Genomic DNA, 25,640 nt, shown 5'->3' with positions numbered 1-25,640 from the left:
CGCGTGTGAAGACTAATTCCTGATCGATTTTATGAAATGTTGCTGTGTCTCCGAGGCCTTTAGTGAAAGCACTACTTTCATAATGGTCACAGTTTTGGTGGAAAACAGGATATGTACATCAAGTAGAACTTTTTTCAACCCCAGCTATTTTGTCCCAAGGAAGCAAAAACCAAAGCCCCCAGAGCAAGGCTGGCCAACCTGCGGCTCTCCAGCTGTTGCAAAACTACAACTGCCAGCATGCCCAGTCTGCCTACAGCTATCAGCCTACAGCAGGGAATGGTGGGAGTTGTAGTTTTACAACAGCTGGAGAGCCGCAGGTTGGCTGGCCCTGCCCTAGCGTAACGAGGTTAAACATAACCTGACCCCATAAAGACGTTCAGATAATTTCTCTGGTTCAATGTAATACCTTCACCCCTTAGCTATAATTCTTATACTATTAATTAAATACGTTTAATACTCTACTTGTATGTAACCCCTTGACATCCTCTTGTTGATTTATAGTACTTGGAATTAATAAATTAAAGAGCATGATCGATCCTATTTAACCAGTCACACTGCTTGGCAGGGTTGATCATGCCGATCAAAACAATATCTTATTTGTCGGTGTGATGCACAGTTCAAGAGAATTTTTTTTTAAATTGATATGCTAATTAGCTAGTTGGAGCACTGAGGAGCTGGTCAGAGCCATTGCAGCACCAATTTTTGAACATCGCTGCACCCTTAGCCACACCCTCCTTCCCTTGGATTGACTGGGATAGACATGTTGTGTAGCCTTACCATCTCTCGTCTGTGCAGTAGATTGTCTCTGTACTTGCACAGTGGATCTGCTGCTCAAGCAGTGCAGATCCACTGTACAAGTGGCGAGACAACGAGTAACTACACAAGCGTGAGATGACAGGGTTAGACCAGATGTCTAGCCCTGTCAATCCAGGGAAGGGAGGTAGCGGCTAAGGCTACTTTCACACTTGCGTTAGGAGCGGATCCGTCTGGTGTCTGCACAGACGGATCCGCTCCTATAATGCAAACGCTTGCATCCGTTCAGAACGGATCCGTTTGCATAACTGTTTATTTCAGATCTGATTTTTCACTTCGGAAAACTCAGATCCGACAGTATATTCTAAACACAGAAGCGTTCCCATGGTGATGGGGACGCTTCATGTTAGAATATACTGAGAACTGTGTACACGACTGCCCCCTGCTGCCTGGCAGATGCTGCCAGGCAGCAGGGGGCAGACCCCCCCCCCCTCCTGTATTTAACTTATTGGTGGCCAGTGCGGCCCCCCCTCCCTCCCCAGTATTAAATATGACCAGTGCGGCCTCCCCCTCCCTCCCTCCCCAGTATTAAATATGACCAGTGCGGCCCCCTCCCTCTATATTTATTGGTGGCCGGGCCAGTGCGGATTCCAAGTATTGTGAGCAGTGCGGCCTCCCCTCTCCCCCCCTAATTAAAATCACCCCCCCCCCCCCATCATTGGTGGCAGCGGAGAGTACCGATCGGAGTCCCAGTTTAAATCGCTGGGGCTCCGATCGGTTACCATGGCAACCAAGACGCTATTGCAGTCTTGGCTGCCATGGTTACTTGGCAATAAATACAAGCATTATACTTACCTGAAGAGCTGCGATGTCTGACCGGCCGGGAGCTCCTCCTACTGGTAAGTGAAAGGTCTGTGCGGCGCATTGCCTATAGCACAGACCTGTCACTTACCAGTAGGAGGAGCGCCCGGCCGGTCAGACATCGCAGCTCTTCAGGTAAGTATAATGCTTGTATTTATTGCCAAGTAACCATGGCAGCCAAGACTGCAATAGCGTCTTGGTTGCCATGGTAACCGATCGGAGCCCCAGCGATTTAAACTGGGACTCCGATCGGTACTCTCCGCTGCCACCAATGATGGGGGGGGGGTGATTTTAATTAGGGGGGGAGAGGGGAGGCCGCACTGCTCACAATACTTGGAATCCGCACTGGCCCGGCCACCAATAAATATAGAGGGAGGGGGCCGCACTGGTAATATTTAATACTGGGGAGGGAGGGAGGGGGAGGCCGCACTGGTCATATTTAATACTGGGGAGGGAGGGAGGGGGAGGCCGCCGCACTGGTAATATTTAATACTGGGGAGGGAGGGAGGGGGAGGCCGCCGCACTGGTAATATTTAATACTGGGGAGGGAGGGGGGCCCGCACTGGCCACCAATAAGTTAATTACAGGAGGAGGGGGGGGTCTGTACACAGTTCTCAGTATATTCTAACATGAAGCGTCCCCATCACCATGGGAACGCCTCTGTGTTAGAATATACTGTCGGATCTGAGGTTTACGATGTAACTCAAATCCGATGGTATATTCTAACATAGAGGCGTTCCCATGGTGATGGGGACGCTTCAAGTTAAAATATACCATCGGATCGGAGAAAACTCCGATCTGATGGGGACTCCTGACTTTGCATTGAAAGTCAATGGGGGACGGATCCGTTTGAAATTGCACCATATTGTGTCAACGTCAAACGGATCCGTCCCCATTGACTTGCATTGTAAGTCTGGACGATCCGTTTGGCTCCGCACGGCCAGGCGGACACGAAAACGCTGCAAGCAGAGTTCAGGTGTCCGCCTGCTGAGCGGAGCGGAGGCCAAACGGTGCCAAACTGATGCATTCTGAGCGGATCCGCATCCACTCAGAATGCATTGGGGCTGTACGGATCCGTTCGGGGCCGCTTGTGAGAGCCTTCAAACGGAACTCACAAGCGGAGCCCCGAACGCTAGTGTGAAAGTAGCCTAAGGCTGCAGGGATGTTCACATATTGGTGCTTTGAGGGTTCTGGCTATCAGTGTTTTACGCCTTAGATTGTTTTTGCTTGTAGAGTCCTTAAAGGGGTTTTCCAAGACTTTTATACTAATGTCCTATCCCCATTGGGGTTCAATACCCGAGACCCCTGCGTATCAGCTGTTTGAGAAGGCCTTCTCGTGGCTAAGCCTAGGCTGTGTGATGTTGCGTTCATCAGTGACATGGCTTAGGCATGGTTCACCCTCATTGAAGTGAACGGGGCAGAGCTGCAATACCAAGCACAGCCTGGTTATTTTTTCATATTGTACAATATTTACTATAAACTGAGTTAGCTAAATTGATTAAGATTAAGTGTGTTGGCATGGGATCTATGCCATGGATTATTCTTGACCCAAATTAGCATCTTGGAAACGCATTTAGAAGGTGAAATGGCATCCTTTGGCACAGCTTTATAAGACCATTGTACGGTTTCTCTAAAAGAGGTTAATCCATTTGCAAAGCTTCTACCATAGGACCGTCTATGGATTCAGTTCTCTAAACTCCCAATGAACTGGACTGCAATGCAATGCACTGGAGTGTAGAAGTACTATTTTACTGCTACGAGTCTAATGTGGGGCAGGAAACAAGCACGTGGACATCTTGAGAGATGAGACAACTGTGACGAATGTCAGCATTCCAGAGCATGTCACCAGCTGGCTTGTCACATTTGGAGACATGCCATAGACCTGTCTGCTATTGAAGACTTTCTGTAAAAGACCTTTCCTGAAATATACCGTAATTTCCTCCTAAGGAAAAAATCATTCCTACGTTTTTCTGTTCTGTCAAGTTTTTCTAATTTTATGAAGCAGTTTCTGAGAAAGGCAAGTAACAACTAATATGGTTCCCAACCTTCCCATACGGATTGTCATAAAGTTTTAGGGTTTGGAAAACCAGGCAATCACTCCAGGTCCCTGTTTACTTATGTGCCCCCTCCAGAAACTAAAATCAACCAGCATTAATTCAAATTAAGGATTGAGCATTAAACTTTAACATCAGAAATATGTTTTAGGCATCACTGTATTAGATGGGGGTTGGCAGCTCTTCGGAGCGCTCCTGATCTAAGAACTGGATGTTACTAACAGCTCCGGTTACTAGAGCAGGCTGCAGCTGTACAGCTGGGATTGACTGTAATGAAAAAAAATAATTAAGTCTTTAGTATAAAATACTTTTATTGTGTGCCTGTTAAATAAAAAAAACTATTAAACAACTCCCTAATTTATATGTTCCCCCAAACCAAAGAATGCAAAAAAAACATTTTTTATTACTGTATTTATTGTTATTTCATAATAATTAAAAGCAAGAACTCCCCCTCCATCACATGCAATGGGGGTTACATATTACAGAAGCATCATTAAGACACTTGTTTTTGGATAACATGGTAAAAATAGAAAGGGTAATATATTAGAGTAAGGGAACGAGTCATAGGTATAGTCAGTTATGAAAATCGTGGTCTAATCATTGAGAAATGTAATATAAACTGCAGAGCTGTGAATCTGTGTTGTTTTTTTAAAAAATATTTTACCAAAGGGAAAAACCTAATACACAAAATAAAAAAAAGTTATGGCTGCTAAAATTTAAAGAGGCACAAATGTAAAAAAAAAAAAAAAAAAAAAAAAGAATGAAGGGTTTTTCAGGCCTGGTTACTATGGGGTTAACAGTATGCTTCATTTTATTTAGAACTATATTTTATTATGCAGGCTATATATGTGTCATGTTGGCACTATTTAACAGTATTATGTGGGCTGTAATTGCATGCATCAAAAAATGGCACACGGAGGGAGAGTTGTTTGATATGGGAGTGGGTGTAACTAGCCAGATTTGTCAATATTGTTGTGTAAGTAATACAATTCGACTAAGAAACTTTCTGACAACCTGTATAGAAGCTGCTACAGTGGAAATCTTTTTTATTCTAAAATTCTCAAAAAGCTTCCACACAAATAATTATAATCAATAAATTCATTTATTAGACATCCATTTACAGTACATCAATAAAAAGTACAAAAAAGCAGCAGTCATGGGAACACGGCGGTGTTACAAACATTGTATAAAAACAGAGAGAGCGCCAGACTCATCTGATACTGCTTAATTAATTTTTTGGGGGGATACTAGTCCCTTATGGTCTGGAGCTCTCTCTGTTTTTATACAATTTTTGTAACACTGCCGTGTTCCCATGACTGCTGCTTTTTTGTACTTTTTATTGATGTACTGTAAATGGATTTCTAATAAATGAATTTATTGATTATAATTATTTGTGTGGAAGCTTTTTGAGCATTTTAGGTGATATACGAATAACTCCATGCAAGATATTTATGATAATTACTTTTTTGGTGTTTTACATCTTTTTTATTCTACAGCTTTTTTCTGTAAATTCCAATATTTTATCATTCCCATTTTTTTTCTGGTGCAAAATGTGTGGGCACCTCATCACATAAATAGTTGTTCACTGAACTCCTCGTTTCCAGATACTGAATATGCAGCGAGCCAGTGCAGAGGATGGGAGTGGTAGTGGCCCTGATGAGATGTTGTGTCATGGTGTACTCCCTCAGGCTGTTGCTCCCTGGGGTTCGATGCAGTGAAAAGTTGGTATGAAAAGATCAGGCAGACGTAGAAGAACAACACACAATTTTTTTTTACTGAGGTCAAAGGATGAGTTACAGAACATCCAGCTGTTTTCTGTACAAGGTGCAATGTCTCTATCCCCGGATGATGAGGTATGGTATCAGGCAAGATGGCAGACAAGAGCACTCTAGGGTAGTCCTTCTCTCTCTCCTGCTTTCTCTTCACTACAGCTATGAACTGGCCCCTGTGGCTGTAGATGTCCACTTGAATAAATACAGGCTTTTGGGTTTGCCTGAGCTGGGGTATGGTGATGGGTGTCTTAATATATTCTCCCTCACCTGCAGCCAGGTCTGTAAAGCTGAGATTGATGGCCCTCCCACTGACTGTAGCAACATAGCTCTGAAGAATATCCATGGTTTAGGACCTTCAGTCTCTCTGGAGCAGTGTTCCTAACAGTTGAACTGATTCTGTGGCCCTAAAAACCCTTTGGAGTGAGAGCAGATGCTTGTGCTTCCTCACTAGCCTAGCTATCTCTCTCCAGAGCTCCCCCTCCTTGCAGCAAGTAGGCCCAGTCCACTTCCACCAATAGGGGTGGAATGGAATGGTAAGTTCCATTCCTAATGCTAACCATGCCTTATCATTGCTGATGTACATACCATAACATTACAATATAAAATATAAATAATATTACATAGAACAATTGCAGATACCCCCAGGTCAGGGGTACTGCAAATACTGATATGGAGTTTCTCTCCTCTGTACAATAATTACTTAGTGCTCTCTTTCTAGGAGACTTGATCTGCATTAGTAAGATTGAGAATGTATTCTTCATGATGAGATTTTGTTCACAGTTGGTCTTCCAGCTTATACCAAAAGTTTTTGATATGACAAACATAATGTTTGCAGAGCTTTTATTATCAGATCAGAAGTATTGTAAATATGAACTTTTATTCTGTCAGATTCTGCACCTGTAGGTGGCCTGGAAAGGGGTGGGGTGCTTCACTGTGATGTTCAGCCTCTCTCTCTCTTCTGCTTTGAGTGACAGCTGTAGCATCCAAGAAGAATACTACAGCAGGGAAGATGGAAGAGGCTGTGCAAGAGCTCAATGCAGAGAGCACATTACAGTGAAGCTCCACCACTAGGGCACTTGCAGGATTAGAATCTAACAGAGTAAAAGTTCATATTCACACTGCTCCTGATAATGAAATCTCTGCAAATGGCAAGTTTAAACTTGTTTAAAAAAAAATCTAAAATAATCTAACTCAGGATTCAGAATGTATTAGACAAGGGAGACAATTCCACCATTCATCATGAAGGACTCAACCATTGGACCATGATTCTTAAAAAAATCATTTTTCAAGAGGTATTGTGCATTTCTCTACCTCAGAATATTTATGTTCCACATTTCCTATTTGTGAAATGTCAGGGGGTCAGGAGAATTTCAATTTACCTACCATGGCTCTCTGTGCGACGTTCCTCAGACCTTCAGTACTGTGAGGAGTGGTGGTGACACAAGGCTCCTGGTAATCTCTATAAGTACTTTCTCCATTAGATACTGGTGGATCAAGTGCATGGAGTATTTCTTTACTTTTATTACAATACTCTTGTAATGCTTCTAGCTCTTAAAATGCCACCCAAAATAATACACCGAGACTTGTATTTGAGTCCTGGGTTGTCATTTTCTTCAATTCAAATTATTTAACCGTGTAAAGAATAATAACATATAACACTGAAGTATTTTTGAATCTTATAATTTTATTCTAAGAGAACGTCTCACTCTTACTTTCAATGCATTTCTCATAAAATCACCATTCTTGTTATTTTCTTCAAGATTTGCATTGTGTAGTTCATTTTTCATTATTTCTGGAAATATATGAATAATTTGATAACTGGCCCTTACTATTCACCTTGACTATAGGGTGTGTCTCAACATATTCACTGTCCAATCCATGCTGACAATCAAATTGGTACACACCCTTCTGCCCTGAATGGTAACACCCAGTTCTCAATTTATTTATACCCATAACCAGGAGGAAAAATAGAGAAATGGCATAAAACAAAGAGTTCTAGAAGTATTATTTTCTAGAGGAAGCAAGTATATATGAAAACAGACCTGTCAGGAGTACGGATTGATCCTCTTTGACATGCACAGCATTTATGATTAAGGGTACTTTCACACTACCGTTAAAGCTTTACGGTATGGTATTAAGTTCCGTCCTAGGGGCTCAATACTGGAAAAAACACTATGCATCAGGATGTCTTCAGTTCAGTCACTTTTACGGTATTTGGCCAGAGAAAATACTGCAGCATGCGGATCAAGTTGGACCAAGTACCAACCCAATCAGTTTTTTCCGATCTGCACATGCGAAGACCTTTAAAAATGTGAAAAAAATAATTACCGGCTCCGTTTTTCCAGATGACACCGGAAAGACGGATCTGGTATTTCAATGCATTTGTCAAACGGATCCAGATCAGGAAACAAATGGTATCCGTTTTCACACGGATTTCTTTATCCGGCAGGCAGTTCCGGCAACGGAAATTCCTCATAAGCTAGTATGAAAGTACCCTTAGTCATTTAGTGTTGGAGTTAAAGGTCAAGTTCAGAGGAGTAATATTTATGACCTATCCTCAAGTAAACCTTGAAGAGGAAGCAGCACAAGCACTGCGACCACTTCAAACAGCTGACTGACGGTTGGGGGTCAGGAGTTGGTCCCCCACTCTTCTGATATTGATGACCTATCCTGCATATAGGTCATAAATTTGACTTTGACTAATCCTAAGGACGTTATCCTGGCTTTAACTCCATGAATACTGATCAGTTTCACTTCTTTCTTTTAGGAAATATGTGAAAATCCTGAGTTTATAATAGGAGGAGCTAACAGAACGGATATCTGTCAAGGAGATTTGGGTAAGGCAATTACACAGTCAAATTTTTATGTTAAGGCAGAAATCATAGGACATATTGATTTGGTACGTACACACAGGTGGAAATATTAGGCACAACTACTGAGCTATACCAAGGGGCAGATTGGGAACTTAAAACCTAAAATGGCCCCATATTGTAGACGTGTCCAAATTGACAGAAGACGGGCCAAAAAAGTAGGTAGAGACAACAGAAGTAGGCTGGGCCTGTAATACCATAGTGCAGCACAGAATACCGCCCCAGCAGAACCAAATACCGCAGGGCAGCAGAAAATCCTGCCACCCCAACCACAGTATTCAACTGTATCGCCATCATGAGGACAGTAATACAGATGAGTTCAAGAGGGCACCTGTGGCCATTGAGCATCAGAACACTGTGTACCTGGCCTGCTGCCATCAAGAGGACTTGAGTGGCCCCCTGGGCATCGGCCCACCTCCCTGTATGTTCTATGGCCAATCTTCCCCTGGCTATACCCCATTGTGCCTAGGGCAGGCAAAAAAATGAAGGAACACTTGTGCAAATAATTCAATCAGTATGCACAGTAATGTCAACACTTTCTAAAGTCAAAAAGTTAACCATGAAACCAAGGAACAATCATTGTATTGCTTGTACCAGTTGCAGCCATGCCAGCATCCTGATGTGGCTGCGTACTTGTTGCCATTCACAAACAGTGACACACTCCTATCAGTTAGTGAAAGGATCTTTCCTCAAATTGCAGATGACACCTTTAGGTCCCTAAGGCACTGCTTGGTATAAATAGCTTGTCTCCTTGAGTGCATCTTGTCTCCTTGAGTGGCATTATATCAGGTCTAAGGCTCAAAATAAATGAAACGACTCTGTAATCATAGTGAAATACTTATCGGCTCAATCAGTAATGCAAGCAAACCTTGCAGTTCTACATCTTTCCGATCCATGAAGTGTCATTTCTACCTTGTTCTGAATATATAGTCACTACATTTCACTTATTTTAATGAATCTGTGTCCTTTTTATGGTTTTGTAAGAATATTTAACCTTCACCTGAACAGCGGTGGGGATTTGTATACATTAGGGCTCATTCAGACGGCCGTATGCTATCCGCAAAAATGCGGATCCATTTTTTTGCAGATTAGATGCTGACCTATTCACTTCTATGGGGCCCTTTTCTATTCCAAGGTTCCGCAAAATAAATGAAACATGTCCTATACTTGTCCGTGAAAATCAGGACATAGCCCTATTGAAGTCTATGGGTCAGCAAAAATACTGAATGCTATCCGTTTTTTTGCGGATCAGTTTTTTTGCGGATCCGCAAAAAAACGGATAGCATTCAGTATTTTTGCGGACAGCATACGGCCGTCTGAATGAGCCCTTAGTGTGGCTATTTCTTAATGGTGTTCTCTGTGCTATAGATATTGATGACCTATCATCAGGATAGGTCATCAATATCAGATTTTAGGGGGTCTATCACCCAGCACCAACACGATCTAGCAGTGTACGGAGCGGAAGCACAAGACTCTGTACAGTGTATGCCGTGCGCCGGCCTGAAAGGAGGAGGGGGGGGCATATGGTAACGGCATACCTCCCAAGTTTAGAAAATCGCAAAGAGGTACAATGTGGGCGGCACGCCATGCGTGGCAATTTTTTTCTGATATGTGCCTCCTTCACAACTGCTATGCCCAGATATGCCCCTTCAGAGTACTTATGATCAAATGTGCCCCCTCACAGTAGTTATGCCCAGATGTGTCACTTCAACATAGATATTCCCAAATATGTGCCCCCTCACAATAGTTATGCCCAGATATGTGCCCCATCACAGTAGATATGCTAATATATGTGCACCCTTGATGGTAGCTATGCCCAGATGTGCCCCCTCACAGTAGCTATGCCCAGATGTGCCCCCTCACAGTAGCTATGCCCAGATGTGCCCCCTCACAGTAGCTATGCCCAGATGTGCTCCTCACAGTAGTTATGCCAAGATATGTGCCCACTCACAATAGTTATGCCCAGATTGTGCCTCCTCACAGTAGTTATGCCAAGATATTTTTCCCCCGTCACAATAGCTATGCCCAGATATATGTCCCATTACAGTAATTATGCCAAGATATGTGCCCCATTGATGGTAGTTATGCCCAGATGTGCCTCCTCACAGTAGCTATGCCCAGATGTGTCCCCTCACAGTAGCTATGCCCAGATGTGTCCCCTCACAGTAGCTATGCCCAGATATGCCCCTCACAGTAGTTATGCCAAGATATGTGCTCCCTTCGCAGTAGATATGCCAAGATGGGCCCTCTCACAGTAGTTATGCCCAGATATGTGCCCCCTTCACCGAAAGTAAAAAAAAAAAACTGTAAATACTCACCTGGTTCCTCTGATGTTCACCGCTCACCCTACACTCCCCAGCAGCAGGAAGGATACTGTTACAAATCGAGCTGCTGTGTAAAATGAGCAGAGGCTGATTCCCGGCCTGCCCTGTCCCTCCTACACATCTCCTGCTTGATGATGAATGGTTGGCAGGCAGGGTGCAGGGCAGGAGGACAGGAGCAGGGGGCTGACGGATTGTGGTTGTAATGACCAGGCCCACTTGATTAAAATAAAAAAAAGTCTTAGGTGATGAGAGTTGCAGTACAAATGTAAGCAATAGGTACTGTTTTCAAGTAGTTCACAAGACAGTAGCTCTCCATAAAACTTTACATTAGGTTTCAGCATTACAATGTCCTACTCTAAGTCTCTCTCTCTCTCCAAATATCCCATGCAATCTTATCTTCCCAAATTAATCATAGGCATGCAATCACTAAATCAATCCTTCTTTCTCATAGAGGTAATTCTCAGTAAAATTAGTCTTTCTGGCAGCTGTCACCCTGAGGAATTATTTTTCCTAGCGATTGCTTTCTTTCTTGGCAGAGCACACCAAGGAAGGTCTACTCTCTAGCTCAGCTTGCTAGGAATTCACCCAAGGGGTTTTCCAAGATTTTTTTAACTGATGACCTATCAGCTGTTTGAGAAGGCATCAGCGCTTGCAGTAATGCCACGGCCTTCTCAAAGAGCTTAGCCTAGGCCATGTGATATCACATTCATTATTCACCTGGCCTGACAGCAGCTCTGCCCCATTGAAGTGAGTGGGCCTGAGCTGCGATACCAAGCACAACTGCTATACAATGTACGGTGTTGTGCTTGGTTTGCCGAGGGAAGGCCACAGTAGTACTGCCAGTGCCTTCTCAAACAGCTGATCGTCAGGGGTCCCGGGTGTCAGACCCCCACCGATCAGATACCGGTGACTATCCAGAGCTTCAAGTGCATAAACTACAATTAACATAACAATAAACATTTAAAGTAGTGAACTTAAGCATTGTAATATTAATCCTTGCATGTAGTTTCTGGCACCAGCATACTGAAGGCCAGCTCTCAATTCTGAGTCAGTGGGACCCTAGACAGCTGCCTGTTCTGACTAACCTTTGTCTGGTCCTGCCTGCCCCTATCTGTGTCTTGGGCAAAAACTCTTACTATGAGTCAAACATATACACTATGATCACAATGAAACATCCAAATTCCATAGAAATGTTGTTACAATCACATATATCAAGCTAAATGCCAAAGAAAATTGTGTGACTTAAAACAGACAACCTAAAGATGCACGACTGTATAAAGGTGCATGTGTGTATATAGTGTGTGTGTGTATATATATATATATATACAGTACAGACCAAAAGTTTGGACACACCTTCTCATTCAAAGAGTTTTCTTTATTTTCATGACTATGAAAATTGTAGATTCATACTGAAGGCATCAAAACTATGAATTAACACATGTGGAATTATATACATAACAAAAAAGTGTGAAACAACTGAAAATATGTCATATTCTAGGTTCTTCAAAGTAGCCACCTTTTGCTTTGATTACTGCTTTGCACACTCTTGGCATTCTCTTAATGAGCTTCAAGAGGTAGACACCTGAAATGGTCTTCCAACAGTCTTGAAGGAGTTCCCAGAGATGCTTAGCACTTGTTGGCCCTTTTGCCTTCACTCTGCGGTCCAGCTCACCCCAAACCATCTCGATTGGGTTCAGGTCCGGTGACTGTGGAGGCCAGGTCATCTGGCGCAGCACCCCATCACTCTCCTTCATGGTCAAATAGCCCTTACACAGCCTGGAGGTGTGTTTGGGGTCATTGTCCTGTTGAAAAATAAATGATGGTCCAACTAAACGCAAACCGGATGGAATAGCATGCCGCTGCAAGATGCTGTGGTAGCCATGCTGGTTCAGTATGCCTTCAATTTTGAATAAATCCCCAACAGTGTCACCAGCAAAGCACTATCACACCTCCTCCTCCATGCTTCATGGTGGGAACCAGGCATGTAGAGTCCATTTGTTCACCTTTTCTGCGTCGCACAAAGACACGGTGGTTGGAACCAAAGATCTCAAATTTGGACTTCTCAGACCAAAGCACAGATTTCCACTGGTCTAATGTCCATTCCTTGTGTTCTTTAGCCCAAACAAGTCTCTTCTGCTTGTTGCCTGTCCTTAGCAGTGGTTTCCTAGCAGATATTCTACCATGAAGGCCTGATTCACACAGTCTCCTCTTAACAGTTGTTCTAGAGATGTGTCTGCTGCTAGAACTCTGTGTGGCATTGACCTGGTCTTTAATCTGAGCTGCTGTTAACCTGCGATTTCTGAGGCTGGTGACTCGGATGAACTTATCCTCCGCAGCAGAGGTGACTCTTGGTCTTCCTTTCCTGGGGCGGTCCGCATGTGAGCCAGTTTCTTTGTAGCGCTTGATGGTTTTTGTCACTGCACTTGGGGACACTTTCAAAGTTTTCCCAATTTTTCGGACTGACTGACCTTCATTTCTTAAAGTAATGATGGCCACTCGTTTTTCTTTACTTAGCTGCTTTTCTCTTGCCATAATACAAATTCTAACAGTCTATTCAGTAGGACTATCAGCTGTGTATCCACCTGACTTCTCCACAAGGCAACTGATGGTCCCAACCCCATTTATAAGGCAAGAAATCCCACGTATTAAACCTGACAGGGCACACCTGTGAAGCGAAAACCATTTCAGGTGACTACCTCTTTAAGCTCGTCAAGAGAATGCCAAGAGTGTGCAAAGCAGTAATTAAAGCAAAAGGTGGCTACTTTGAAGAACCTAGAATATGACATATTTTCAGTTGTTTCACACTTTTTTATTATGTATATAATTCCACATGTGTTAATTCATAGTTTTGATGCCTTCAGTGTGAATCTACAATTTTCATAGTCATGAAAATAAAGAAAACTCTTTGAATGAGAAGGTGTGTCCCAACTTTTGGTCTGTACTGTATATATATATATATATATATACAGTCATGTGAAAAAATTAGGACACCCTTTGAAAGCATGTGGTTTTTTGTAACATTTTTAATAAAAGGTTATTTCATCTCCGTTTCAACAATACAGAGAGATTAAAGTAATCCGACTAAACAAAGAAAACTGAAGAAAAGTCTTTTCAAGATCTTCTGTAAATGTCATTCTACAAAAATGCCTATTCTAACTGAGGAAAAAGATAGGACACCCTTGCCCCTAATAGCGAGTGTTACCTCCTTTGGCTGAAATAACTGCAGTGAGACGGTTCTTGTAGCCATCTACCAGTCTTCGACATCGGTCTGAGGAAATTTTACCCCACTCCTCAATGCAGAACTTTTTCAGCTGTGAGATGTTTGAGGGGTTTCTTGCACGTACAGCCCTTTTCAAGTCACCCCACAGCATCTCAATGGGATTCAAATCTGGACTTTGACTTGGCCATTCCAGGACTCTCCATTTCTTCTTTTTCAGCCAATCTTTGGTTGATTTACTAGTATGTTTTGGGTCATTGTCATGTTGCATGGTCCAGTTCCGCTTCAGCTTTAATTTTCTAACTGATGGTCTCACATGTTCTTCAAGCACCTTCTGATACACAGTAGAATTCATCGTGGATTCTATGATGGTGAGCTGACCAGGTCCTGCTGCAGCAAAGCAGCCCCAAACCATGACACTTCCACCTCCATGCTTCACAGTTGGTATGAGGTTCTTTTCTTGGAATGCTGTGTTTGGTTTACGCCAAACATGTCCTCTGCTGTTGTGTCCAAATAATTCAATTTTGGACTCATCTGTCCAAAGAACATTATTCCAGAAGTCCTGGTCTTTGTCAACTTTATCTCTGGCAAATGTCAGTCTGGCCTCGATGTTTCTCTTGGAAAGCAAAGGTTTCCTCCTTGCACACCTCCCATGCAAGTTAAACTTGTACAGTCTCTTTCTGATTGTAGAGGCATGTACTTCTACATCAACAGTAGCCAGAGCCTGCTGTAGTTCTCGAGATGACACTTTAGGGTTTTTGGAGACCTCTTTTAGCATCTTGCGGTCTGCTCTTGGGGTGAACTTGCTGGGGCGACCAGTCCTGGGCATGTTGGCAGTTGTTTTGAAAGCCCTCCACTTGTAGACTATCTTCCGGACAGTGGAATGGCTGATTTCAAAATCTTTTGAGATCTTTTTAAATCCCTTCCCAGACTCATAGGCTGCTACAATCTTTTTTCTGAAGTCCTCTGACAGCTCTTTTGCTCTCACCATGGTGCTCACTCTCACTTCAACAGTCAGGAGCACACCAAACTAAATGTCTGAGGTTTAAATAGGGCAAGCCTCATTCAACATGCAGAGTAACGATCTACTAATTATGTGCACCTGGTGTGATATACCTGTGTGAGATCTGAGCCAATTTAAGAGGGAATACATGTGAGGGTGTCCTATCTTTTTCCTCAGTTAGAATAGGCATTTTTGTAGAATGACATTTACAGAAGATCTTGAAAAGACTTTTCTTCAGTTTTCTTTGTTTAGTTGGATTACTTTAATCTCTCTGTATTGTTGAAACGGAGATGAAATAACCTTTTATTAAAAATGTTACAAAAAACCACATGCTTTCAAAGGGTGTCCTAATTTTTTCACATGACTGTATATATATATATATATATATATATAGTTTATTATTTAGCCTGACTATGATCCTCTATAAGTGCTTCACATTCTCACGTTATCCTCTGAATCTGTTCTGCTGTTCTTTCACTTATATTGTTGTGTGCTCCTAATGAGGCTACATTCAGCGGCTGCCTTCGTTCTGAATTCTTCACATTCATGGGTAATTAGTATCTGGGGGGGTACTATTTAGCCTGGGAAAAACTATGCAGATTAGCACTTTAAAAAAGAAAGAAAGCGGAGCCTCTATTGCCCCCAAATGTAAGGTATCTATCCTATAAATCACCTTTTAAACAGACCTTCAGACATAATTTAAGATTATAGCTAAAGGCCCATTTACACTGCCCGATGCTTAGGCAGATTATTGCTAATGAGCATTCATACGAACGCTCATTAGCGATTATCTGCCGGTGTAAAGATGCCACTGATTACCAGTTGACCAAGTGCTTGTGTATCAAGTAATAGGATCATTTATGTGGTCACCTAAATCATCGTGCTGTCGGCCAACAATGATTCTGTACGGGAACAAGCAATGGCATTAGCGATCATTCCTCCCCATACTGTGAAGGAAATTGCTGCATGTAAATACAGCACTCTCCTTCACTGACGAGCAAGCAATTGTCGGGAAGAAGCGATTCCTTCCTGACAATCATCTGCTTTATTGGGCCATATAAAGGGGCCATAAAGGGGTTGTATGCTTTTTTAATATTGATGACCTACAGTGTCCTCAGGATAGGTCATCAATATCAGATCCGGGGGCCTCTGACCGGCATCCTTGCCGATCATTTGTTTGAAGAGAAAGCAGCGCTTGTTGGAGCGCTGCCTTCTCTTCACTGATTAACTGCTTACCATCGACATCACAGCTGTGAGCAGTGTAATTACATCACAGCCATATCATTCACTGGAACAGGAAGGAACCGCTCCAATAGAAGTGAATGGGATGGCTAAGATGTAATTACACTGCTACCCACTGCAATGTCAATGGAGAGCAGGTAAACAGTGAAGAAAAGGCAGTGCTTGTATAAGCGCTGCTTTCTATGCAAACAGCTGATTGCGGGGATGCCAGGAGTCAGATCTTCGCTGATGTGATATTGATGATATATCCTGGATATAGGATAGGTCATCAATATTAAAAAAGTGGGCAACCCCTTTAAGCCAATACCTCATCTGCAGACATCAACTCTTGTAAAATCAGAGCAGAGAGAACTGGCTAACTGAATGAGGCCCTTTTCAGAATCCGGGAGGTAATACAGATGTTGTGATCATCATCTTGAATCTTAAAGCATTAAGTAAACAATGGCAACCAACTTCTCTGTGGCTTTTAATGGCTTTTGTGCCAAGATATCATGGTAGGATGTGGTATCACATTTACGTTTACTACTGCTACATCTGTACTTCTCCTTTGCTCACAGCAGCATGGGCAGATCTTGTGTGGCCAACATGCGCTTCTCACATTAAGGTTTATTTGTCGGGTTGTGGGAACAGACTAAAATGTAACAAAAATTATGTTCACTTCTGCTGAGATCACACAAACAGCATGGCCTTCATCATCATCGTGTAACTGAAGCCATTCTGTGAGTCAGGAGGCATGACAGGCTGTAACTCAGATCCTTTGGATGAACTTTGAATATTTTGTAGTCATCTTATAGAATGAAAATGCTATAAATTGTCATCGCCAAATTACCCTGTTACCCTCTAGATCTCTGGTGACATCTGCTGCACTGGATGCCTCAGACCCTGTTTCTACTTTTAATGTTAGTTCATTCAAGATTCTACATTCTTGTTGATATATATTTTTATACTGTAAAATTATCTGTCTTTCTGCACCAGCCTACAGGGGGGAGCATAGTAAATACTGTTTTATTATTGAGTACATTGTATAAACAGTATGCAGTTAGCTTCTTAGCTCCCTCTAGTGGTGACTGAAGGCAGTCAGAATGTGTATATGCGGAGTATTTGGAGCTCTGCCTCAGAAAAAAGTTAGCTGCAAACACTATAAAAATATAAATAAAGTAAATGGGTTTTCTAGGGCCTTAATTTTGATGTCCTATCCTTAAAGGGGTTGGCCCATCTCATACATAGGGGGATATTGCTAAGATATGTCTGGTCTGATAGGTAGGACCTGCACTTGAACAGAGTCCACGAAGTGAAGGAGAGCGGACCACAATTTCTCTGGGACTGTTGAAAATAGCCGAGCACTGGAAGCCGAATAGAAGTGAATGGAGTGGTGACTGCACTTGTGCAGTGCTCTTCCCATACATCTCTATGGAACTTTAGATGCAGTCTGCTGTCCTTCACTTTGCGGGCTCCGTTTTAGAGATTTGAGGTGTGGGTCTCAGAGTGGAAACATACCTATCAGGCATTAGGGTCATATTCTAGCGATATGCCACCAATGTATGATATGGGCCAACCCATTTAAGATAGGCTAACAATATCAGATTGGTGGGAAACTGCCTCCCAGCAACCCCACCATTCAGCTGTTTGGAAGGCAAGCTTTGTGTCCTAATTGGTTACATAGCCTTTTCCAGGACGTCCTCCATGACAGCACACATGGAGGATGTCCTTTATACCGCTAAAGGTACAGGAAGCTTAGAGAGGTTAAAAGCCCCTCCCTCCCCTCCAATGCCAGTGTTCTTCCCGTCCCCATAAGTTGGTAGTAACAGAGAGGTTCTCTGTTATATGAGAAAAATGTTATATCTATTTTAAAGGCCCAGATTGGATCGGGGGGGTCCTGCCTCTCCTTCCTTTCTATCCTTGGGCTGGCTAGCACCCATGAGGGCCGCCGAGTCTGGTTGCGTAGGAGGACCTGCTTCCTCCTACGTTGGAGGCTCTCTGCTTTGCGCGGCGCTTCCTCCCTTCTTCCTCCGGTGGCTCCACGTGTATGTGCGTTGCCATGTTGGAGGCGGGCCCCGGCTTGCATTCCAGGAGCGTGCCAGTAAAGTCCTCTCGCGAGATTCGGCGAGAGGACGGACAGGCCTGGGTAAGCTAAGCAAGCAATGATCCCATTCTGAGGGCGGATCTATTAACGGCGGCAGGAGGAAGGACTATAAAATCGGGTAAAAGATCAGTGTTGTGTCTCTCTCTCCATGGAAGGTCCTGTGTCTGGTTGGTCCTTGCCGAGTTCAGACCCCTCATGCCCAGGGGCATGTAAGTTATAGCTATATATGACCCTGTCTGATGAACTTCTTCTGTCCACATAGAAAGCAGTATTTCCTTATGTAATTTCAGGATGATAAAGAGATTCATAAAACACCATCTGAACAAAAAAAGAGAGATGTGCTACTTGTAATAAGAAGCTGGTGTATATCTACGCTTAGCAACTTTGCAGCTCTTGTATTGATAAACTCATTAAAGAGGAACAACCATCTTTGTTATCTAAAATTACAAAAATTATTAAAGAAGAAGTTCATTTCTCTGTGGCTAAATTAATACCAAAATCTGTTCCACTATCTCAGGCTAAAAGACATAGAGTGGATATAGACTCAGATTCAGAGGAAGAATCTGTTTATAATGGATCTGAAGGAGAGATCGATGATGATGATGATATTGCTTCTGGTCCGGCGGAAGAGGGGAGGAAATTCTCCTCCTCCTCCGAAGATTTAAACACTTATATTTCCGCAGTCCGTCAAATAATGAATATTGAAGAGGTGGCTCAGCCTCATTCTATTCAGGACGAAATGTTTGGGCGGATTTTAAGCAAGAAGGAAGTCTCTCTTTCCTGTTAATGAAAATTTAAAGTCCCTCATTTTGGAGGAATGGGAGGAAGAGGAAAAAAGGTGCAAAAATAGATGTACCCAGTGGCGTAGCTAGAAATGACTGGGCCCCACAGCAAATTTTTGAATGGGGCCTCCCTCCCCCAGTAATTTTTTCACAACCCCTTCCTTTCATGCCGCCCCCATTCCTGTGCCTAGTAAAGATTGCTCTCTCAGACCTGGGTCGGCTGCTGTTCCATCCGTTTTATACACTGTCTATACTGCCACTGTATATAATTTCATTGTGTAATACTGTTGAGGGTGCCCTGACAAAATCTTTTAGTCCTCCTCCTCCTGGATGGGCCCCTTCTGGGTCAGGGCCCCAAAGAAGCCGCTTTCCCTGCTTCCCCTATAGTTACGCCACTGGACGTACCCATTGCAAAAGTAATTTAAAAAAAATACCTTGCCCTTTAAAGATTCCTCGCAGTTAACTTATGGATTAAAAAAAAATTGGGTCTTCCTAAAATTTCATGGGAAGTATTTTCTGCGTTAATCAATACGAATATTGCCGCTACCTCAGTGTCTCATTCACTTTTTTTGTGGCTCTCCCAGCTTGAGAATCATTTAAAAATGAAAACCCCAAAGGAAGACATGTCATTCCACTTTTGAAGATGGCTACAGCGTTTTTCTCTGATGCTTTGGCAGAATCCATAAGATTCACGGCCAGAGGCAGCTCTCTATCTAACACATCCAGATAAGCATCGTGGCTTAAGACCTGGTCAGGAGATATCCCGTCTAAAAACAAGTTGTGCACCATTCCCTTTTCCGGTACCTACTGTAAGTTTTCGGTTCTATTTTAGATTCCATTTTAGAAAAGGCTACAGATAAAAAGAAAGGCTTTCCTGAAGACAAAAGTAAAAAAAAACAGTCCTTTCGGGAGCCTGGTCCCCGTTATACGCCCCAATCTTACAAGGGCAAAGGTAAGTAGGGAAGATGGAGTTAATATAAGGGCTGCAAGGGTAGGGGGTTTCTCCTTAATCCCAACCCTACACAGCAGAAATAATGACATTCTTCCTGTGGGAGGGAGATTAAAATCCTTCTTTCCACAATGAGAAGAGATTACTTGCAATACTTGGATTTTAAAAATTATACAATTCGGGTACAAGATAGAATTCTTATGCCCTCCTCTAAAAAAAATTGTGGTAACTCCACAATTTTATGCCCTCCATCAGAACAGATCTCTGCAATACTTTCAGATCTGGAGAAACTTCTAAAACTTCAAGCCATCAGGGCTGTTCCTCCAGAAGACATAGGTTTGGGTCACTACTCAAAGGTTTTCCTTATAAAAAAGCCGAATGGAACATATCGGACCATTCTGAACCTCAAGACACTGAATCAGTGGGTAAAATATCGGAGGTTAAAAGGCTCACATTCCGGGCCGTGAAGGCTCGCATTCACTTATCATTTATTTTTTATGTTCACTGTGTATTCACTTTCCATGTTTGTTTTGTTCACTAGGATTTCTTGGGTATGGCGCCCTTACGGGTACCCCACTTAAGGTCTAGGGGTGTGTTTGTGGCCATCCTGGTTCCGCAACCCCCTGTAAAACCCCTTGGGCTCTCCCTCCGGGGACAGCCCAGCTTAGTAGTTGAAGCTCTGTGCCGACACTTTGGGTGGCAGCCTAGGTGGAAGCTGGAGCACAGACTTGGTGTACCCTCGGCTTCGGCTGAGGGTTACCTGGGCGTACACATGGTTTCGGCTAGGGGTTGCCTGTTTTGTCTCGGTCCCTTGCAGGACCGTTCTGGCCCGGAGGGACTGGGAAAGGTTTATGGGGGGGGCCCTTCTTTTTTGGAAGAGGGCCTGCGATGGACCGTACCTAGTGCATGTTTTTTGTGTGACACGCTGCACGATTTTGTTGCACGGGTGTAGAAAGCATGCTCCTCAGGCTTACAAAAAAATGATATATGTTTGTCTCCTCTTCACTATGCATACCCCTGCTGGTAGCCCCAAGATTATTACAAATAACAATAATTTAGTACAATTCAGATGACAGTTGATTTGATCTTGCATTATATTCTAACTATCCAACTTGTTTGTTCATCAGGTGACTGCTGGTTTTTGGCTGCTATTGCTTGTTTGACCCTTAATGAAAAACTACTTTTTCGAGTAATACCTCCAGACCAGAATTTCACAGAAAACTATGCTGGGATTTTCCATTTTCAGGTAAAAGGAAGACAAATAGATATATTTTAATGTAGGAGATATATGTAGATAAAAATGAATATTAGTTATTTAAAATGTACGACATGTTATGGGAAAGAATATGTGGCAAAAAAGGGAGAGGCGCTCATGGGGTAATAGTTTTTTGATCAATTGGTTAAAGAAAAAATAATAATTGTGCTCACCTTTTATTGTTGTGCAAGCATAGGCACAACGCTACTGTACGCGTGTATTTAGATAGTAGTCGGTGCTGCCGTTATTGTTCTCTCCTCTCTTGTGGAGTTGCCAGTCCTCCAGAGGAGTGTTGAGAGACTGAGGCTGAGAAAAACTTGCACGAGGAGGCACAGTTTCCAGATCTCAGACTTGACAAAGGAGTGTTTTTCAATTCCGAAACGCGTTGTCATCCATATGTAAATAAAAAAGAATTGTCTCCAACCACCACTTGAGGTCGTGTTATTGCGCCAGGAAGTATCGAAAACGGTGGACCCCATTTACTTCACACTCCCTAATTTTAGCACACACCTTATGAGTGAGCTGTTAGAAAATTGGGGACCTAACCAACAAATCATTGTCAAATCATTGTCTTAACATGGGAGACGATCTTTTAAAGGGCATGTTGACTTTTGCATGGCTCCAATCAAAAATTAAGCAAATTTGGGATCAAAACCTTCTTGTTAACCTACTGTCCATTCTCCATTCAGTTAAATCATCCAGCATTTACTGATGGCCTTATCCCCCCAGATATTTGTTCTGTATCAGTGACTTTTAAGCTACTTTCACATTTTCAGCACAGCTCTCCGGCAGGTTGTTCCAGAATAGAATGCAGGGAATCGTCTGGACAAAAAAACGTTTCATGCAGCTGTCATCCTATGCCGGAACAGCCTGCTGGTTCTCCGCCGGACCGTGTTATAGTCAATGGGGCCAGCGGGCATTCTGGTACCATCTGGCAATGCCAGATCTGGAGAACTTTGGCAGGCTGCCCTCTGCTGGAACAGCCTGCCAGAGAGCTGTGCTGCAAATGTGAGAGTATCCTACATGTAAATTTACTAGCACAAGAGACCTTGCCCATGGTCGAAATGGGAAGAAGCAAAAGGGTTCCCATTCAAGGGCTTCTTAGAGGTAAGCGAGCCAACCCAGTTTGGCTTTATCCCCTTAGTTATTGATTGGTGATGAGAACGTGTACAGGGTTCCTCTTTCCACATGTTTTAAAAACTAGGATGTGGGGAATTAACCCAAGGATCATGGGAAGGTGATTTATGAGTAATCACCAAGTCCTCATGTCCCAGGCAGTTAGGAATGTGGTAATGTTTACTAGTACCATAAGGAGGTCCCATAGGACCTTTCACCTTTCTATCTGACCTGTGCCCATTCATTGAATAAACCGGGAGGGCAAGCTCTGACGACAGGCAGGGGTAGGGTCAGATTATTGTGCTATGCATTACGTTGTCACCATACTGCTTGATGATGTCAGAAGCGTTTGACGTCTTGATGCTTTGTTTTCCAGTTTTGGCGTTACGGCGATTGGGTGGACGTGGTAATTGATGATTGCTTGCCGACTTTTAACAATCAGCTAGTCTTCACCAAGTCTTCTCAGCGCAATGAATTCTGGAGTGCACTACTGGAGAAAGCCTATGCAAAGTAATCACCTCTCAATTCTATGAATGAAAAAATGGCGTCCAGGGAAATGCCCTGCTTATAATTTTACGACTGTAGAGAGAGCCTATTTGTATTACCCACTATTGTATCCTCAGTCATCCCTCCATCATAAAGATATTTTGGTTTTTATTTCATGTGACATTTCTGTATTATATTTGTTGATATACAATTGGGCATACTCACTTTGAGGTGACTAAAATTAATCCGATATCCCACCCCAAGGAGTAATATTCAATATACGAACATGAAATATAAGGGTACCACTCAGTGTCGGACTGGGGTACCTAGGGACCACCAGTAAAATTTATTTTGGGGGCCCACCGTACGGATACATTCAAATATAATAAATAATCTAAAACATTTTTTATATGAACATAAGCTGGTTGATGTGCTGTACATTAAATATATGTATGTAGTGTATTAAATCTAATGTATTATGTGCCACTTGTGCAGGGGGTGGGAAACTAGGGGCCCACCTTGCTCAGGGGCCCACCAGGGGATTCCCCTGTACCCCTGTGGGCCAGTCCAAGCCTGGTACCACTACTTCTGTATTCAGCCTTAGGTTGCTGCCTATTTTAAATGAACTTGAGAAGGCACCCTACTAGAGAAGAGGATATATCGTTTTTTTATCATGTGATTCAGTATTTTCCTGTCATTAGTAATTAAGTCTGTCAACTTATTTTTAGCTATTGAAATTCTGCTAGCAGACTGTAGGTGACATAAGCAGCATGTAGGGCATACCTTTCTTTTCCTTTGCCAGTGGTTTCATGCGCCCCCAAAAAAGAAATTTGATCTGATAGGCAATTGAAGTGCCAAGTGCCCAACTGGGCAAAGAATTGCCCAGGTCCTCCTCTCCTAACAGAGCCCTGCTTGTCCCCTTTGCTCCGGATTGGCAACTTGCGCTGAAATCTTGTGCCACAGACGTGCAAAGTACAGGAGACCCAGAAGAGGTCAGGCTGTACACTGTGCCTGTACGAGATTTCAGAGTGGGGATGAGTGAGATTGGGAGGAGAGGGCATGTCAAGGGGAGGTGTGGGGCTTGATTAGGAGAAGACATGGGCACTTGCCTTTGTATGGACCACATTTGTCACTTTACTTATCTGATCAAACTTTTTTCTAGGGCAGGGATCAGCAACCTCGGCACTCCAGATGTTCTGAAACTACAACTCACAGAATGCTCTATTCACTTCTTTGGGAGTTGTGAGAACAGCCAGGCATGTTTGCATGCTAGGAGTTGTAGTTTCACGGCAGCTGGAGTGCCAAAGGTTGCTGATCCCTGTTTTAGGGTATGGAACCATAGGCAAGGGAGAAGAAGTAGGCTCTAAATGCTTTATATGTCATCTACAGTCCACTGACAGTAGTTAAACTGGTCAAAATGAGCTGAAAGGCTCCTACTAGGACTGATCGGGAAAGCCTGTGCGCCCTGCTTCCCCCACCAACACACAGTGATTGGCAGCTTTTCCTAAACGCATACAAGTAAAGCTGCCAATTACTGTGTGGGCGGGGAAAGCAGCACTCGCATGCTTTTTCTGAGTCCTGGCAGCTTTTTACATGAAGATGCCAAATAAATTACAGAATACTATATATCCAAAATCTCAGCATATGTCCCTCTCTCCTATACTGCCCACATATAGGGTAGCATAGGAAACTTGACCGATCCACCATTAGAATTACATGGCAATAGGACATATGCCAAACCTTTCATATTGCCATATGGTGTGAAGGTGAATTCAATCTCTTCCCCATTATCAGCCATTTCAGGCCTGGAAGTGGCCTCTTTTAGTTCAGTTCAGTGGGATTTTACTCACAGGAAGGGTAGAAAATATCTGCCTGTATAATCCCTGCTTTATTTTATATATCTGCACTTATATTTGTGTTTCTTTTCATGAATATGAGCATGTAAGATCCCTGACAATATAGGGTATGTGTATCCATCTCTTCATGTCTTCTTTATTTCAGGTTACATGGATCCTACGAGGCTCTCAAGGGTGGAAACACCACGGAGGCTATGGAAGACTTTACCGGGGGAGTGACTGAATTTTATGAGATAAAAGAAGCTCCAAAAGACTTGTTCAGGATTCTGAAGAAAGCTTTCGAGAGGGGCTCGCTTATAGGATGCTCAATTGATGTAAGGATTCATGTACAGTAAATGTACGGTATATAACAGTGAATGTTCCTGTAGAAGAATCAGGGAAACTAATAACATTTAATATGATTACAAAGGCGAAAGGCTCAAATGTTCAATAAAGCATGTGGCAGGTTAATGGAGAACCAAACTCTAATCAAAGTACGAAACATCCTCCAAAAGTAAGCGCCAAGTTATGCTACCCGCTTCACACAGGATCTGGGAGGGAAGCAACAATAAGCGATACAGTATGTAGTGTCCACACTACATGGTAATACTCAGTCAGTGCCCAACATGGAGTTGATCCATACATGTGCTATTAGGATTTACCCTTTTCCTCTGGCCCATGGCATTTTATATTGTGATAATCCTGACAATCCTTTTAATTTAGCATCTCAGTGGATTGTTCTTCTGCCTTAAAAAGGGTTTTGGGGTTTTAGAAACCAATTTCCACGTACTTTTTTCCTCCACAGTTACTGTAGATGGGTCCTCTTTTCAGGAGTCTCAACTTTTGACCAGTTGACAGCTGGCTCTCGCTCTGGAGGACCTGTCCTGTCCTACATTATACAGGCAACCTACTGTTAACCACTTAAAGCTTGGTGGGACCGGGGATTCTGGCTTTCCTTAATAAAGGGGTTGTTCGGTTTCAGGAGAAAACCAGAAGACCCCTGGAATCCACCTAAAATAATAGAACAGGTAAGTACTT

General features: G+C 43.0%; 1 protein-coding gene across 5 annotated transcripts in view; it reads left to right on the top strand.

Moving 5' to 3' along the window:
• CAPN3 (calpain 3) overlaps positions 1 to 25,640 on the top strand; it is a 109,067-nt gene that overhangs the window by 11,483 nt on the left and 71,944 nt on the right. For all 5 annotated transcript variants that reach the window (XM_044271221.1, XM_044271223.1, XM_044271219.1 and 2 more), the window contains exons 2-5: positions 8,208 to 8,277; positions 21,038 to 21,156; positions 22,658 to 22,791; positions 24,769 to 24,937. In XM_044271221.1, coding sequence (XP_044127156.1) covers positions 8,208 to 8,277; positions 21,038 to 21,156; positions 22,658 to 22,791; positions 24,769 to 24,937 — 492 coding nt within the window. The remainder of the gene's footprint in view (positions 1 to 8,207; positions 8,278 to 21,037; positions 21,157 to 22,657; positions 22,792 to 24,768; positions 24,938 to 25,640) is intronic.

Source organism: Bufo gargarizans, chromosome 11 (genome assembly GCF_014858855.1).
Source record: "Bufo gargarizans isolate SCDJY-AF-19 chromosome 11, ASM1485885v1, whole genome shotgun sequence".
Lineage (NCBI taxonomy): Eukaryota > Metazoa > Chordata > Amphibia > Anura > Bufonidae > Bufo > Bufo gargarizans.
The sequence above is the reverse complement of the archived record's forward strand: the minus strand, read 5'-3'. Positions and strand labels throughout refer to the sequence as shown.